Raw genomic sequence first — 17665 nt, forward strand, 5'->3', positions numbered from 1 at the left:
CCTGGTCTTGGGGAACTAAGCTCCCACATGCGGCGGGGCAACTAAGCCCATGCACCACAACGAAAGATCCCGCATGCCACAACTAAGCCGTAACAAAGATCCCGCGTGCCGCAACTAAGACCTGATGCAGCCAAAAATAAAATAAATCAATATTAAAAAAAGAAAGTTCTTGAACTTAACATTTTCAGAGATGTTAAAATGGTTTTAACTATCATTAAATGGGATCCACTTGTGTGTGTCCTTTACGAGTCCAAAATGATTATTTTCATTGAACTGATCTCCTTCAGAGAGGACAATTTAAGCAGTACCACTTAATTTAATTATCTAGAATTAAGCCAATATCCCTATAAACTACCATCTTTAGATATTCCTTGGATATAGCTGGTGAGAGGCAGCAAATATCTGTATTGATTGCTGACTGAAAAATGGTAAGACAGAATATCTTAACAGTTTTTCTAGTAGATAAGTAAAGTAGTAGATAAACTAGTAGTAGAGAACTAGGATTAAACCCTTGTTAGAGACGTACTCTTCTCCTGAGGGTATAATGTAATGGTTAGGAGGCAGACTGCTTCGGTTCAGATTCCAACTGTACCACGTGTTTTCTATGTGACCTTGCTTAAGGCACAACCTTTCTTTATTAATATTAGTAGCAGCTGCATTCCTTGACCTGCTAACATGACTCAAGCATCCTGCACACTTATTCAAAACGGGTCACCCCACCTAGAACGGGGGGTGGGAGGGGAGGCTCAAGAAGGAGGAGATATGGGGATATATGTATACGTATAGTTGATTCACTTTGTTATACAGCAGAAACTAACACACCATTGAAAAGCAATTATACTCCAATAAAGATGTTAAAAAAAAAAACAACAAACGGCGTCACCCTCCTGTGCAGTTTCTTACGGCTTGAATCTCAGGACTGAAAGATCCGCTGACCCCGTTAACATTGATGCCTCTTGGAGCTGATGTTAGCTTTTACTCTGAGGTCAGCTGGCTGAGGAAATGGATAAACAGCTGAACATATCCATATCACAGGGTTGTTCCTGACGGAAAGTCCCACCCCTCTGCCCATTTCCGCCGCCCAGCGCCCGGGACTTACCCGCGCGAGTACCGGGTCCCTCGCAGCGGGGGACGCGCCTTCCCGCCTGCCGCGCAGGGCCCGGAGCGTGCGCAGTGCCGCGGTGCAGCTCCTCAACATGGCTTCGAGCGTGCGCGGGGCTCCGGCCGCCGGAAGTGCGGCGGCTGGCTCCCGGGCGCGGCAGAGGCCGACTCACCCAACCAGCCACCCAACGGCCCGCTCTTCCTCTTTAACTTAGGGGAGCGAAGGGCGGGGCGTGAAGGCAGCGTGGGCGTCGGTCTTTTCGTCCGGTAAAATCCTAGGCCCTCCTCGGGCGCCGGAGCCACTTCCGGAGCAAATGTCAAGGCTCGAGAGGGCGGCTGGAGAGGCGCGCGCGGCGCCGGCGGCTCGGCGGCCTGGGGAGGACCAGGAGGCCTGGGAGGGCGGGTCCGCGGCTACAGCTCACGGCCCTCAGCCCCTCAGCCCAGGCGGCCACGCGCTACTAATGAGGATTCGCTGGCTTTTTTCCCGACTCGCGCCGGCCGACCGAATTCTGTGCTCTCTGTTCCCTAGTAGTTCTACCTCCCGCAGAAGACTTAAGCCGTCAGGTGGGTAGGAGCGCACACAGCGGATTGTAGGAATAGAATATTTTCTTGGAGGCCATGGACAAATCCGTGGTTGGGATTGATCTGTAGAGAGACTTCTGGGTGCAGAGGACATACGCTTAGAAAGCTACGTTCTCCACCTCTTGCGCCGCCCCTCCGCACACACCCTTAAGGCTCCGGGCAGAGCTAAAAGTCCTCGAGTCTGGCTTTTTCAACTAGAAATTGTAGCAACACCTGACGGATGTATTCATCTCTTAGCTTTGGAGACATATCTGAGCTCCAAGTCCCACTCCACCACCTAACACCTTGTACGCTCTTTAATTGTACCTGGGCCCTTGTTTCTTCATTGTTGTATTAAAAAGAATATATCAAGTTTTACTTGTTGCCAGGATCTTCTCTTTCAGTAGGAGTCACCGAAGTTAGAAGTTACTTGAAGTTACCTTGTATTCACCTCAGAAAGAAAGTACCCCCAGGCCAGTGGTGTGTTGAAGGTGACTTGAGCAGTCTCGTTAAAATTGTAAGTATTCGGCTAGCCAATCCTTAAACACTGCCATTACTAAAATTTAAATGATATAAACTTACAATTAAGTAATATTAAAAAAATGAAGGTATTGTAATGACACTCCCCAGTCAGTCCACAGCAAGTGTCCTTCTGACCGGTATCTTGGAGCCAGTAGGAGACCAAGTTTGGTTCAAACGCAAAGGAAGTCAAAGAATGAAGAGGTGGGAGTTCAAGCTCTCAAGTACGTGCTGTTCCCCAAAGGCGTTTGGCTGGGGCTGCTTTATAGGGTTCTTTTGGATTGCAGGGGCCTGTGCAGCACTTCTGGACAGGGGCCCAGAGCTGAGGTGCCAGGCCCAGCCTTTTCACACTAAGAACTCTGGTCTGAAGGGCCTGGTGTGAGATCTCTGCATGCAGCACCCTGTGAGCAAGTGAAACTGGACTAAGCACAAAGAAAAATAAAAAGGTTAAACTTTGTCTTATTACCCAGATTCTATTTTTATTTCCCGGGAATTGTTAATGGGCTTGGCCGGTGACAGTATTAGATACTAAAAACTGTAACTACCTAATTATTTTTACTACATTTTACTATTGTATGTGCTCTTGAGGTTATTTATTTTTATCTCATTTGTATGGGGGGAATACTAGGCACACATCTTCCCAACATCGCATTTAGTCACATCACAGTGGTAGCTTAAAATTGACTGACTGGGAGTATTCACTTAGATACTGCAAATGAGGGCCTTCCTTTCTTACCTTATTAAATATTTACCAATATACCACAGTCTTAGTCCATCCCGAGGTGAAGTTTTAAGACTCTTAATGGTTACTAGAATAACGGGTTACGAGAATTGCTTACCCCCAGCACATCATTACACAGTGTTTTCCCACCAACACAGCTGTATAACTACTCACATAATAAAGGTGGGACTGGAGGGATTAGTATCAGGAGAGATTTATCAGAGATAAATAAACTTGGCCTTGGGCTTGGGTCTAAGTTCAGAGAGTCCCCTTCTACTTTTTTTTTTGTGTGTGAGCAATTAGTATCAGATATTTTCCTTGATTACATGAAATTCTCCATCAGTTTGTCAGTAGGAAAGAATGCCCGGTGTATTTTAAACCCACCATATTAACTGGGAGTAAGGGTATAGCATTCTGAGGTAGAGGGAATTTGAGAGTTAAGGCGTGTAAGAACGACTCAAACTGAAGATGATTTGGCATAAGGGGTGGCTGTTGATATTCTGTAATTTTAGGAGACTATCTCATGGCCCCCCTTCCCCCAACACACGTACCATACCCTCTATCTCTAAGAGAAGTTGTCTCCTTTTCAGTATAGTATTCCAGTTTCCTGACGGCGTGGACAGTGCCAAATTGTCTTGTTAATTGTAGTACTTCTTTTAATAACTCACACACATTGCTTCAATACTTGTTTAGCAGCAAGAGCCCGAAGTATTTTTTGTGTTTATTGTCTTTCCATGTGGTGCATGCAGATAGAGGCACATTATAAAACAAACCCATAAATCAGGATGACTTCTGTTAGTGAATAAGAAGATAGGTTATACAGATAACTTAAAATTGTATATACGTACAAATTACAATGTAGTTAGAGTCCATCAAAACCCATAAATAGACTCCAGCCCTGCTAAGATTGTAAATGTACCAACAGCTCTTCTAGGTCAATTTCACTCAGTATAACTTTCAAACTTGTCAGGTAGTGGCAGTGCATTTGGATCCGTCACCCACACTCTGACCTGGCTTCCTCACCAGGTATTTATCAGAGGTATTCATGTTGACAACACATGAAATGTCTGGCCGAGTTTGGAAGGAGATGGGGCAGATGACGGTCTAGGAATAGGATTGGTAGTCTTGGAAATGGAAGTTTTTCTTGGATATTTGTGTGGCTTACGCAAAGAGTAAATTTTCATCCTTGTTTTTGATAAAACTGTGCTTTAATGAAATAAGCCCACTGTGTGAAACTTGTGTTTTTCACCATTCTCCTTTCATACTGTAAACAGCTTTATAGAGGTTTAATGGGGGCATATAATAAACTGCATGTATTTAAAGTGTACAAGTTGGTGAATTTTGCTACATGTAGACACCTATGAAAACATCACTACAATCAAGATAATGAGCCTGTCACCCACAAGTTTCCTCATGCCTCCTACCCTCAAGGCAAACACTGGTCTGCTTTCTTTCTTTTTTTAAAAATAAATTTATTTATTTTATTTTATTTGTTTTTGGCTGTGTTGGGTCTTCGTTGCTGTGCGCGGGCTTTCTCTAGTTGCTGTGAGCGGGGGCTACTCTTCGTTGTGGTGTGCAGGCTTCTCATTGCGGTGGCCTCTCTTGTTGCAGACCACGGGCTCTAGGCAGGCGGGCTTCAGCGGTTGTGGCACGCAGGCTCCGTAGTTGTGGCTTGCGGGCTCTAGAGCGCAGGCTCAGTAGTTGTGGCGCACGGGCTTAGTTGCTTTGAGGCATGTGGGATCTTCCCAGACCAGGGCTCAAACCCGTGTCCCCTGCATTGGCAGGCAGATTCTTAACCACTGTGCCACCAGAGAAGTCCCTGGTCAGCTTTCCATCACTTATAGTTTACAATTTCTCACGTTTTAAATAGAATCATATAGTATATACTCTTTTTTAAAACCTTGATTGGAGTATGATTGCTTTACAATGTTGTGTTAGTTTCTGCTTTATAACAAAGTGAATCAGCTATAAATATACATATATCCCCATATCCCCTCCCTCTTGCATTTCCCTCCCACCCTCCCTATCCCACCACTCTAGGTGGTCACAAAGCACAGAGCTGATCTCCCTGTGCTATGTGGCTGCTTCCCACTAGCTAGCTGTTTTACATTTGGTAGTGTATGTATGTCCATGCCACTCTCTTACTTCATCCCAGCTTACCCTTCCCCCTCCTCGTGTCCTCAAGTCCACTTGCTATGTCTGAGTCTTTATTCCTGTCCTGCTCCTAGGTTCTTCAGAACCATATATATATATTTTAGATTCCATATATATGTGTTAGCATACGGTATTTGTTTTTCTCTTTCTGACTTACTGCACTCTGTACAACAGACTCTAGGTCCATCCACCTCACTACAAATAACTCAATTTCGTTTCTTTTTATGGCTGAGTAATATTCCATTGTATATATGTGCTACATCTTCTTTATCCATTCATCTATCGATGAACACTTAGGTTGCTTCCATGTACTGGCTATTGTAAATAGTACTGCAGTGAACATTGTGGTACACGACTTTTTTTTTTTGCGGTACATGGGCCTCTCACTATTGTGGCCTCTCCCCTTGTGGAGCATAGGCTCCAGACGCGCAGGCCCAGTGGCCATGGCTCACGGGCCCAGCCACTCAGCGGTATGTGGGATCTTCCCGGACCGGGGCACGAACCCGTGTCCCCTGCATTGGCAGGCGGACTCTCAACCACTGCGCCACCAGGGAAGCCCCATGACTCTTTTTGAGTTATGGTTTTCTCAGGCTATGTGCCCAGTAGGAGGATTGCTGGGTCGTATGGTAGTTCTATTTTTAGTTTTTTAAGGAACCTCTGTACTGTTCTCCATAGTGGCTGTATCAATTTACATTCCCACCAACAGTGCAAGAGGGTTCCCTTTTCTCCACACCCTCTCCAGCATTTATTGTTTGTAGATTTTTTAAAAATTTTATTTATTTATTTTTGGCTGCATTAGGTCTTCATTCCTGCACGTGGGCTTTCTTTAGTTGCGTCAAGCAGGGGCTACTCTTCGTTGTGGTGCATGGGCTTCTCATTGTGGTGGCTTCTCTTGTTGAAGAGCACAGCCTCTAGGCACACGGGCTTCAGTAGTTGCAGCATGTGGGCTCAGTAGTTGTGGCTCGTGGGCTCTAGAGTACAGGCTCCATAGTTGTGGTGCGCGGGCTTAGTTGCTCCATGGCATGTGGGATCTTCCCGCACCAGGGCTCAAACCCGTGTCCCCTGCATTGGCAGGTGGATTCTTAACCACTGCACCACCAGGGAAGTCCCACCAATACCATACTGTCTTGATTCTTGTAGCTTTGTGACGAGTCTTGAAATTATTTTCAACTTTGTTCTTCTTTTTCAAAGTTGTTTTGGCTATTCTAGATATTTTGCAGTTCCATATGAATTTTTTAAAATTATTTACTTATTTTTGTCTGCATTGGGTCTTCGTTGCTGCGTGTGGGCTTCTCACTGTGGTGGCTTCTCTTGTTGTGGAGCACGGGCTCCAGGTGCATGGGCTTCAGTAGGTGTGGCTCGCTGGCTTCAGTTGTTGTGGCTTACGGGCTCTAGAGCACAGGGTCAGCAATTGTGGCACATGGGCTTAGTTGCTTTGCAGAATGTGGGATCCTCCCGGACCAGGGATCAAACCCGTGTTCCCTGCATTGACAGGCAGATTCCTAACCACTGCACCACCAGGGAAGCCCTCCATATAAATTTTAAAATAAGTTTGTCAATACCTACAAAAAACCTGTTGGGGATTTGAATTGACATCTTAGCATATTGAGTCTTCTCATGAGCAAGTTATACTCATCAACAAAACTTCTCATAAACAGGTTGTATATCTCCATTTATTTAAATCTTTTGTGATTTCCCTCAGCTATAATTTGTAATACAGGTCTTGTACATCTTTTGTAATATTTATCTTTAGGTATTTCATATGTATTGGTGCTATTGTAAATAACATTTAAAATTTCAATCCCTGATTGTTTATTGCTCATATATGGAAATACAGTTACTTTTTAATATATTGATCTTATATCTGTAAACTTGCTAAACTCATTTACTAGTTCTAGTAAGTTTTGTTTTTAAAAATTTTTTTATATAAATTTATTTTATTTTTGGCTGCGCTGGGTCTTTGTTGCTGTGTGGGGGCTTTTCTCTGGTTGCGGCGAGCGGGGGCTACTCTTCTTTTTGGTGCACGGGCTTCTTGTTGCAGAGCATGGGCTCTAGCCGTGCAGATAGTTCTAGTAACTTTTGATTAGATTTCTTAGATTTTCTACATGGACAAACATTTTATCTGCAACTTTTAATAGATTCCTTAGATTTTCTACATAGATGATCATGTTATCTGAGTTTTACTTCTTCCTTTACTCTCTGGACAGCTTTTTTCTTTTGCCTATTGCACTGGCTAGAACCTCATGTACAGTGTTGAATAGTAGTGATGAAAGCAGATATGCTTGCCTTGTTGCTGATCTCAGGGGGAAAGTATTCAGTCTTTCATCATTAAGTATGATGTTAGCTATACGTTTGTTGTATTGATAGATGCTCATTAACACATGGAGAAATCCTTCCTATTCCTCATTTACTGAGAGTTTTTATTAGGAGTGGACGTTGGATTTAATCAAATGCTTTTTCTGCATCTATTAAGATGATCATGTCGTTTTTCTTTTTAAATTTGTTTAATATTGTGAATTACTCTGATTGACTTTGAATGTAAAACTAACCTTGCTTTCCCCAGATAAGCCACATGAGGGTTATTGGTCTGTACTTTTCTTTCCTTGTAATATCTTTTTCTGGTTGTGATATTAAAGTAATGCTGGACTTATAGAGTGAATTGGGAAGTATTATCCTCTTCAGTTTTTTGGAAGAGTTTGTGTAGAATCGGCACTTTTTTCATAAATGTTTGATATAATTCACTAATAAAGCCACCTGGGCATGGAGTTTACTTTGTGGGAAGGCTTTTAACCATGCATTCATTTTCTTTGATAGATGGAGGGCTATTCCTACTGTAAGAACCTTGCAATAGTGTAATTTCTTCTCTTCTGGCCTTTATGCTCTTTTTGTCATGTATTTTACATTTGTAAATGTTAAAACCCTCACAGTACATTGCTATTATTTTTGTTTATGCAGCCATTTGTCTTTTAAAGAATTTTAAATAATAAGAAAAAAAATCTTATTCATTTAACCATGTAGTTTTAATTTCCGGTGCTCTTCATTCATTTGTGGAGATCCAGAATTTCCATCTGGTATCATTTTCTTCTGCTTGAGAACTTCCTTTATTTTTTGTACTGTGTGTCTGTGTGTGTGGTATGGGGTTCTTCTAGTGGGTAGTGTGGTAATGAGTTCTTTCAGCTTTCATGTGTTTGAATATATCTTTATTTTACTGTCACTTTTGAAAGATTTTTGTTGAGTATAGAATTCTATGTTGACAGTTTTTTTTCCTGTCAGTATTTTAAAGATACTGCTCTACTATATTCTCACTTGCATTCTTTCTTTCTTTTTTAAAAAATTAATTTATTTATTATTTTTATTTTTGGCTGTGTTGGGTCTTTGTTGCTGTGCGCAGGCTTTCTCTAGTTGTGGCGAGCGGGGGCTACTCTTTGTTGCGGTGCGCAGGCTTCTCATTGGGTGGCTTCTCTTGTTGCAGAGCATGGGCTCTAGGCGCGCGGGCTTCAGTAGTTGTGGTGCTTGGGCTCAGTAGTTGTGGCTCACAGGCTCTAGAGCGCAGGCTCAGTAGTTGTGGCTTATGGGCTTAGTTGCTCTGCGGCATGTGAGATCTTCCCGGACCAGGGCTTGAACCTGTGTCCCCTGCATTGGTAGGCGGATTCTTAACCACTGCGCCACCAGGGAAGCCCTCGCTTGCATTATTTCTGATGAGAGATCTGATGTCATCTTTATTTTTGTCTATATGTCAGATGTCTTTTTTCTTTGGATGCTTCTAAGATTTTCTCTTTATCACTGTTTTTTTTTAAAACAATTTGGTTATGATGTGCCTTGATGGTTTTTTTTTTTTTTCATATTTCTTGTGTTTGGGGCTCATTGGGATTCTTGGATCTGTGGATTAATAGTTTTCATCAAATTTGGGAAATTTTTGGCTATTATTTCTTCAACTTTATTTTCAGTTCTCTTCTCTCTCCCCTTTCTTTTAGGGACTCCAAATACTTGTATGTTAGGCCACATAACATTGTCTCACAGCTCACTGTTGCTCTTTTCTTTCTTTTTAAGTTTCATTAAAAAGATTCTATTTTCTGTGTTTCATTTTGGATAGTTTATATTGCTATACCTTCACGTTAACGAATCTTTTCTTCTGAAATATGTAATCTGCTGTTAAATCCCATCCAGTGTATTCTTCATCTAAGACATTGTACTTTTATCTCTAAAAGTTTGATTTGGGTCTTTTTTTATATCTGCCATATCCCTACTTAACCTGTTGAACTTATAGAATACAGGTATAATAACTGTTTTAATGTCATTTTATGCCACTTCTAATGTCTGTGTCAGTTCTGGGTTGGTTTCGACTGGCTGATTTTTCTCCTCAATATGGGTTGTATTTTCCTGCACCTCTGCAAGCCTGGTGATCTTTATTTAGATGAGGAAGAACTGAATGCCAGACATTGTGAATTTTACCCTGTCAGGTGCCAAATAGTTTTGTATTCCTGTAAATCTTGAGCTTTGCTCTGGGATGCAGTTAATTTACTGGGAAACAGTGTGATCCTTTTGAGTCTTGCTTTTAAGATTTGTTAGGAAGGACCAGAGCAGCGCTGAGTCTGCGGCAAGGTTTCTCAACCTCAGCACTGTTGACATTTTGGACCAGATAATACTTTGTTGTCCTGTCCACTGCAAGATGTTTAGTAGCATCCTTGGCCTCCCCACTGGATGCTAGTAGCACCTTGCCTCTAGTCCTGACAAATCAAAAATGTCTCCAGATGTTACAGACATTGTCCCCTGGTTGGGGGCTGGGGAAGCAAAATTACCCCTGGCTGAGAACCATTAGTCAAGGGTTAATGATTTCCCACTACTGAAGAAAGACCTTTTTGATACTCTATCCAATGCCCTATGAAACATGATGTTTTCCAGTCTAAGCTGTTGGGAACAGGCTCTCTTCCTGGCCCTCTGCGAGTGCTGGGCACTGTTTACTTTCATTCTTTCAATAGTTCTCTCCTCAGCATCTGTGGGATAGTTTCCTCACACAAAGGCACCAATCAATATTCTGAATACACTCTGCAGATCTCCGGAGTTCTTTCTCTGTACAGGTCTGTCCTCTCTAGCACTCTGTCCCACAAACACTAGCCACCTTGGGTTCCCCATACTCTGAGCTGCACTTCCTCAACTCAGGAGTCCAACAGGTTCACCTGAGTTCCCCTCCCCTGTGTGGCAGCCTGGAAACCCTCTTAAGTTAAATCGTAGGGCTCTCTCCTCATTTGTTTCCAGTCTCTCAGGGATCACTGTCCTTCATTGGCTGCTGTCCAGTATCTTGAAAATTGTTGTTTCATATATTTTGTGTGGTGGTGGTGTTTTTTGTGGGGAGTGGGGTAGGGTCAGTGTTCTTTAAGGTGAGAGGGTAAATCCAGTCCTTGTTACTGCATCTTGGACTACAAGTTGGTCCTTTAATTTTTAACCTTAAACTGGGTGCCTTATTTCCTGGTAAACTTCCCCCCCACCCCCGGTAAACTTTTACATTACTTTTTTAAAAACTGCAAACTTAGACCTCTTTATAAAACAGAAGTCAGAATGAACGTGAACATATAAACTATAGTGGACCTTAGATATTCTTGAGAGTTAAGTTTCAAGACCTTCACAAATCTCCAATATTTCCAATATTACCATTGAGGGGGAGCAGAATATGTGACCCCAAAATATACCACTTTGGCATGTGGATTTTAAGTTGATGACAAACAAGGCCCAACAGACTTTGGAAGAGCTGTTTACCTTCCCCTTAACTGCCTAAAAGAATTTAGATTGACAGCAGGAAAAGAGCTAATACCAAAGATAACTTTTTATCAGAGAGACTTAGCTATGTGGTATGGCAAACATTTGTTTATCAAATATTTGCTCACCAAACATTTGCTCTTCTCATCCTCCTGTGAATTGCCTTCCTCCCGTTTGAAGCCCCAGACCCTTACCCCTTCTTCTTAGCTGAGGGTGGCATGTAAACCTCAATTGCCTGAGTATCTTTGGGCCTCCGATATGCATGAAATTTGTTTTTCTTCTGTTAATCTGCTTTACGTCAATTTAATTATTAGACCAGCCAGAAAGGAAGAAGGGAAAAGTTTTCCACCGCTACACCGTAATATACCATCTCCTCTAAAATTTAATAAAGTAGAGAACCAGTGGTGATCCATTGGTTAGGACTCAGCGCTCTCACTGCCGGGGACCCCAGGTTCAATCCCTGGTTGGGGAACTAAGATCCCGCAAGCCACAGGGCTCGGCCAAAAAAAAAAAAAATAAATAATGAAGTATAATGGAAAAAATTTAAGAGGTACGTTAATGAACCATGAACATACATGAATTTTTAAAATTATTATACTTATTATGTTATGAGGGGACCAATGAGATGTACAACTATTTTAAAGTAGAATTCAAAGAGCAAATACATAAATGCAATCACATATGCTAAAATGGATTTGTTAATACAAATATAAATTCACAAGGTAATAATTGCAAATTATTGCAAATACACAAGACAGAGTCAGCTACCCTCATCAGGAGTTATTTGCACTGTTGTCAACTCTCAATGTGAACGTACATGAATTGTGAGTTAATCTCAAATTTGTATTTCCTGGTTATAAATCTAGGGATCACCCTTGACCTCTCCTTGTTTCACATTCCTATACCCCATTCAGTTAGCGGACACTTGAGTTAACCCTGTAAGCCAGTGGTCTTCACCATTTTGTTTTTTTGCTAGAATAACCTGAAAATAATTTTAAAAAATTATGTATTCTCATACATCTTAAAATTGATATTTAAATTTTTTCTCATAAACTTAGTTATAAGGTTTATAATTTTTGTGTATTGTATAGTGAATATGTACTTTAAATATATTTTTGTCAAAATCTTATGGCTGCATATTTAGCTCATTTAAGTTTTGGAAAATGTTTGCCATATGAACTAATTGGCAAAATCAATCCTCACTGGAAAATCAGTCAGTGAAATCAATCTTTCTATTAGAAAGAGGTCTGTAATTTTTCAGTTCAAATAATGGTGTTAATATGTATCCCTCTGATAACCATTTCACTTTTGAATTTTAAATTAAATTCGGAACCTTGCATTTATACGTAGCCTGGATGACAGTAAGATGCTGCCTTGTATAATATTTCTTGCTGAATTTCTCTCTGATTTGTTATCACAGGACTCTTCCTCAGGAAGGACTTATTCTTGACTTCTTATCCCCGGGACAATGCACCAAAGTGAGATGCTGGGTAGGTGAGGGAACATAGTGGGAGAAGGGTGGCTGTGAAAGGGGAAGTTGGAAAGCAGACTGCAGGCTAATTTTCAGGCAGATACAATTCATTTGCATCATTACTATTTTGGTGTAGTATCTAGAGTTGTTGTGTGGTTTCTTAAAATGATTTTCATCACTTGGGGGAAAGGGAGATTTCTACCTTGGGTGGCCAGGTAGAAGGTGTTATCATTTCCTAACTATCATGTGCTGTAGCCATACAAGTCCCCTTTCAGCTCTGGGAACATCCCAAGCTCTTTCCTGCCTCAGGGCCTTCTTGTGTGTTCTTCAGCTGGCAGTGCTCTTTCACTCCATTTTCTACGTAGCCAACTCCAACTAATCCTTTGCTGTCAGCATAATTGTCACTTTCTTAGTGAGGCCTTCCTTGGCTAGAGGGTTTACTGTGTGTCAGACACTATACTAAGTGCTTTACATATAATATTTTATTTAATATGATTAGGTCCTCATTAAATTCTTCCATAATGGCTGGAACTTTTCCTTTAAAGCACTTATTATAGTTTGTAGTTAAATATATATTTCTCTGCCTCTCTCAGGAGACTATAAGCTTTCTCTGTGTCTCTTTGGCTCACCCCTGCATCCGTAGTGTCTAGTACAGTAACTGACTGATCATGGGCACTCAGAAAATAGTTGTTGAATGAAAAAATGAATCGGAAACATTTGGAAAGAGGGCTGGGGCTTTTTATTTTTCTCTCTGAACCCTCTCTCTTTAGGTTATCTCATCAATTCTCAATTTAAACACCATCCATATGCTGATGCTCCCAACTTTTTACCTCCAGTTCAAAGTTCTCTTTAGTTAATCATCTGGATAATTGTGTAAAAGAACCATTATTATCCCTATTTTACAGATAAAACCCCTGGAGAAAATTACATGGTCCAGTGCTATCATCAAATGTAGGGTTTCATGGATGTTATAATGCATTCCTAAGAAGGATCTACTATATCGTTCTCATTACAGAGTGCTGGATCAGTCTTTTTCAACATTACTTTCATTGAATTCAGAGTTAAAGACTCCCGTAAGATTTGTTATGTAGAGACACCTGGATTGGCTGATCCAAGCTGTTAGATAAAGATTCTGATAATGAGTGGCGTCTGTTGTACTGGATAAGAAGCATTCTTTACAGAATTCTGTTTAACAAAGCTTATTTTCGCCTTGGTATGCCATGAGTAATAAAAAGCACCATTTATAAATACTTACAAATGCCCAATACAAATTTTAAGGCACCAACATGTACATAAAGAAACAAATCCACTTCTGTAGTTGTGGCATTACTATAGGCCATACTTTCTTTACTTTTGTATAAAACCATTTAGGATTAGACACTAACCCAAATGCCTTAAGAGTCTTGGAAAGGAAAGCTACAATAGATTAACAGTAACACTGTCTCTGTATGAGGTACTAAATCCCTGAGCAGGTGAAGTCTGAGTTAAGTCTTGAGGGGCAGATGGGAGTTGGCCCAGAACTGAGGTAGGAGAGAACAGGACATTGCACGTGCTGGGTGTCCAGGCATCATCCTCCATGCCAGAGGACAGCATGGGGGTCACTCAAATTCAGGGAACTACCAACAGTTTCTGTGAGGTTTGGGCATTGTTAGAACAGGGGTGTAGGGAGAGATGAGGCTGGAGAAGCAGGTGGGGCCTTCAAGATCCTGAAGGATCATTACCACCCATACTAATATGCTGGGGGTTTACTCTGGGCAGCGGGAGCCAAGGAGGACTGTTATGTCCTCTGAGGGTCATTATCTGATCGATATTTCAGAAAGATCATGATGAAGACTATTAAAATTGTATTGGAATCAGGAATATACTTTAGACTCGTGGGGGTGGGTGGGAATGAAGGGATTTGGTAATGGATGAGACCTGGAGCATGGAGAGAGGAGGAGTCAGGGTGTCACTCGGTTTCTGAGCTTGGATGGGGGATGGTGGAAGGTACTCTTTGAAGTGGGAAAAGAAGTGTTTGGGGGCAGAGGGAAGAAAGGTGAGCTCTGTTTTAGAGATACCTATGGAGATGTCCAGTGTGCAAATAGAAAAGTCAGGAATTTGAGAGAGAGACCTGAAAATGTCTTTTGATTTAATGACACAGAACATATTAGCGACCTGAACAAATGCTGATAATGTGAAGTGAGGCTGGAGGCCAGACTGGAGGTTGCAGAGGGATGAGTGGCATGTGGACAAATTCATACAAACAGGAATAGAATGACTGAGGAAGGGAGAGGGCAGCAGCCAGGGGTGAAGAAAGGATTGTTTGTTTTTTGAAATAAGGATCTTTCTTTGTTTTTTTTTTTAATTAAATACAGAGAAAATATCAGTTGTACATGCTGAGAAAATTTAACAACACAGAAGTTATAAAAATAAAAGTAAAAACTTGTCAGCCTGCTTTTTGACCAGACTCTTCAGCTGTGGGCCTGGCATCTACCATTAAGCACTCTCCACTTCTGGCCCATTTCTGTTTAAACCTGTTCAAGGCTCTTTCACCCAAAACAACAATCAATAATTATAGTAGAAACCCTCACTCCTATACTACTAACCCATTGCTATCCCTTCTCTTTCTACCATGGCCGAAGTTTTCAAGAAGAAAAAACAAACACATTTTTCAACTCTTTATGTTCAAGCCCCAGGTACTGTTTGAATTGTCATCCACAACTACTAAATTTAGTAGATATTTGTCAAGCCTTGTCTTATTTAATCTCTTCACAGCATTTAATAGTATTGATTACTTTCCTTTAAACTTCCTTTTCTCTTGGTTTCCTCAGCATCAACTCATCCAAGTTTAATTCCTGTGTCTCTGGAAATTTGCTTCTTTGTGGAATTATATACTTTCTTATTGAATTTTGTGACATCTGTCCTCTGCCCTCTTTTCTTTTCATGTGGCATGATCTGGCAGCCTTAGTTATTCTTTAACTACATTGTGGAACAAAATTTGGGTTCAAATCAGACTCTGTCCCTTCCTGACTGAATGTTTGGTTTTTTGAAACAATGACCAATTCTCCAATTTTCCAATACCGACTGGGTGTTCTATAATTTTTTTTTAAATTTATTTTTTTGTGGTACGCGGGCCTCTCACTGTTGTGGCCTTTCCCGTTGCGGAGCACAGGCTCCGGATGTGCAGGCTCAGCAGCCATGGCTCACGGGCCCAGCCGCTCCGCAGCATGTGGGATCTTCCTGGACCGGGGCACGAACCCGTGTCCCCTGCATCGGCAGGCGGACTCTCAACCACTGCGCCACCAGGGAAGTCCTCTGTAATTTAATTCAATTATGACTCCAACTATCTGGAGTCAGTACAGACCCTGGATTCAGGGCTCAGTCTCACAAGACTGCTCCACTTCAGATGCCCGTTGCAAATGGGGTGCCCAGGTTACTGCCACTTCTGCCTGGCTGACTATAAATTCAGGGATTCTCATGTCCCTCTCCCTGTACCCCCCACCCCAATTCAATAATTCACAGAACTCAAGAAAGCATATAGTTTCCATAACAATTTTATTATAAAGGATATATAACTCAGGGACAGCCAAATGCAAGTTCTAGGGTAGAGGTGAGAGGGTGGAGGGGCATTGGTGCAGAGCTTCCATGCCCTCTCAGCATACTACCCTCCTAGCACATCAAGTTCACCAACTTGGACTCTCCCCCAAACCTTGTCAGAGTTTTTACTGAGGTTTCATTACGTAGGCACAATTGATTTACTCATTGGTCACTGGTGATTGAATTCAATCTCTAATACCTCTCCCCTCTCCAGAGGTCAGGGGGTGGACTGAAAGTTCCAAGCCTCTGATCACATGGTTGGTTCCCCAATCCTGAAGATAATCTAGGGCTCTGCCCTGAGTAACTTCATTAGTATAAATTCAGGTATGGTTGAAAAGGGCTTGTTATGAATAAGAAAAGACACTCTCACTCAGGAAATTCCCTTTATGTCTGGGGTATTAGACTCTCTTAGTTCTTTTTCTATCTCTGGCTGTTCCTTCTGTCTCCTTTGAAAGTTCATCCTCTTTCATTAAAACCTTAAATGTTGGCAGTCTTTAAGATGTGCTTGATTCATTCATTCATTCATTGAGTTTATTCAATAAAGTGTTTATTGAACATTTACTGTATATCAGGTTCTCTTCTCAGTGCTAGGGATAGAGCAGTCAACAAAATATACAAATATTTTTAAAAAGTCATTTATGGGGGCTTCCTTGGTGGCTCAGTGGTTAAGAATCTGCCTGCCAATGCAGGGAACACGGGTTCGATCCCTGGTCCGGGAGGATCCCACATGCTACGGAGCACCTAAGCCCCTGCGCCACAACTACTGAGCCTGCTCTTTAGAGCCTGTGAGCCACAACTACTGAAGCCCACATGCCTAGAGCCCGTGCTCCGCAACAAGAGAAGCCACCACAGTGGGTGGCTTCACCCATTGTGAAGCCAACAATGAGAAGCCCACACACCACAACGAAGAGTAGCCCCCACTCGCCGCAACTAGAGAAAGCCCGTGCACAGCAACAAAGACCCAACTCAGCCAAAAATAAATAAATAAATATATTGAAAAAAAAAGTCATTTATGGATGTTATGATGCATTCCGTAGAAGGTTCTGCTGTATGTTCTCATTGTAGAATCTGGCCTGGTCTTTCTCAACATTGCTTTTGTTGAGTTCAGAGTTAGAAGATGATCAGAACTAAGGAAAAAGATTAAAGCAGGAAAAGCTGATAAGGAGTACTAGAATTGGGGATTGGGTTACAATTAAATAGGGCAGTCAGGGTAAGGCCTCCCTGAAAAGATGACATTTTTAACAAAGACTTGATGGAAATGGGGGAGCTAGCCATTTTTGTATTTGGGAAGATGACAAATGCAAAGGCCCAAGGTGGGCATATGCCTGATTTTTCAAGGCATATCAAAAAGGCTACTGTGTCTACATCAAAGGGAGTGGAGTGTATGGAAAGAGCTAGTGAAGGCCAAATTATGTAGAGCTTTGTTGGTCATTGTAAGGATTTTGGCTCTTACTCTGAATGAGATGGGGCACCACTGGAGGGTTTTGAGTAGAGCAGGGACATGATCTGACTTACACGAGCTAACAACAGTGTTACCTTGGCTGTTAGGTAGAGAAGAGACTGAAGGGGTGACTTTCTTCCCTCAACCCCCAAGCCAATTTCTTTCCTATCCCACTTTGGAAAGCAGTTTCTACCATCCAAGCCCAGGAACCTGGACGGCATCTGACTCCTCCTTCTCTCCCATACCTTACATCCAATCAGTTACCACTAATCAGGGAGACCAGTCAGGAAGTTATTGCAGTAGTCTAGATGAGGGAGGATGTTGGCTTGGACCAGGGTGGGAGTGATAGAAGTAGTTATTCCAGATG

At 41.9% G+C, this 17665-nt stretch overlaps 1 protein-coding gene and 1 long non-coding RNA gene across 6 annotated transcripts in view; one reads left to right on the plus strand and one right to left on the minus strand.

Moving 5' to 3' along the window:
- THEM4 (thioesterase superfamily member 4) overlaps positions 1-1349 on the minus strand; it is a 38253-nt gene extending 36904 nt beyond the window's left edge. Inside the window, exon 1 of the mRNA XM_067727810.1 lies at positions 1100-1349. Within this exon, the coding sequence (XP_067583911.1) occupies positions 1100-1198 (99 nt within the window). The 5' untranslated portion in view covers positions 1199-1349. The remainder of the gene's footprint in view (positions 1-1099) is intronic.
- Positions 1350-1525: 176 nt separating this feature from the next.
- Positions 1526-17665, plus strand: part of LOC137219357 (uncharacterized) — a 126677-nt gene continuing 110537 nt past the window's right edge. For 3 of the 5 annotated variants that reach the window (XR_010941077.1, XR_010941081.1, XR_010941078.1), the window contains exons 1-3: positions 1530-1665; positions 2052-2179; positions 12231-12300. This is a non-coding gene — a long non-coding RNA (uncharacterized lncRNA). Of the gene's footprint in view, positions 1666-2051; positions 2180-12230; positions 12301-17665 lie in introns of all 5 variants that reach the window. The other 2 variants (XR_010941080.1, XR_010941079.1) reach the window with 2 other exon arrangements.

This window comes from Pseudorca crassidens, chromosome 2 (genome assembly GCF_039906515.1).
Source record: "Pseudorca crassidens isolate mPseCra1 chromosome 2, mPseCra1.hap1, whole genome shotgun sequence".
Lineage (NCBI taxonomy): Eukaryota > Metazoa > Chordata > Mammalia > Artiodactyla > Delphinidae > Pseudorca > Pseudorca crassidens.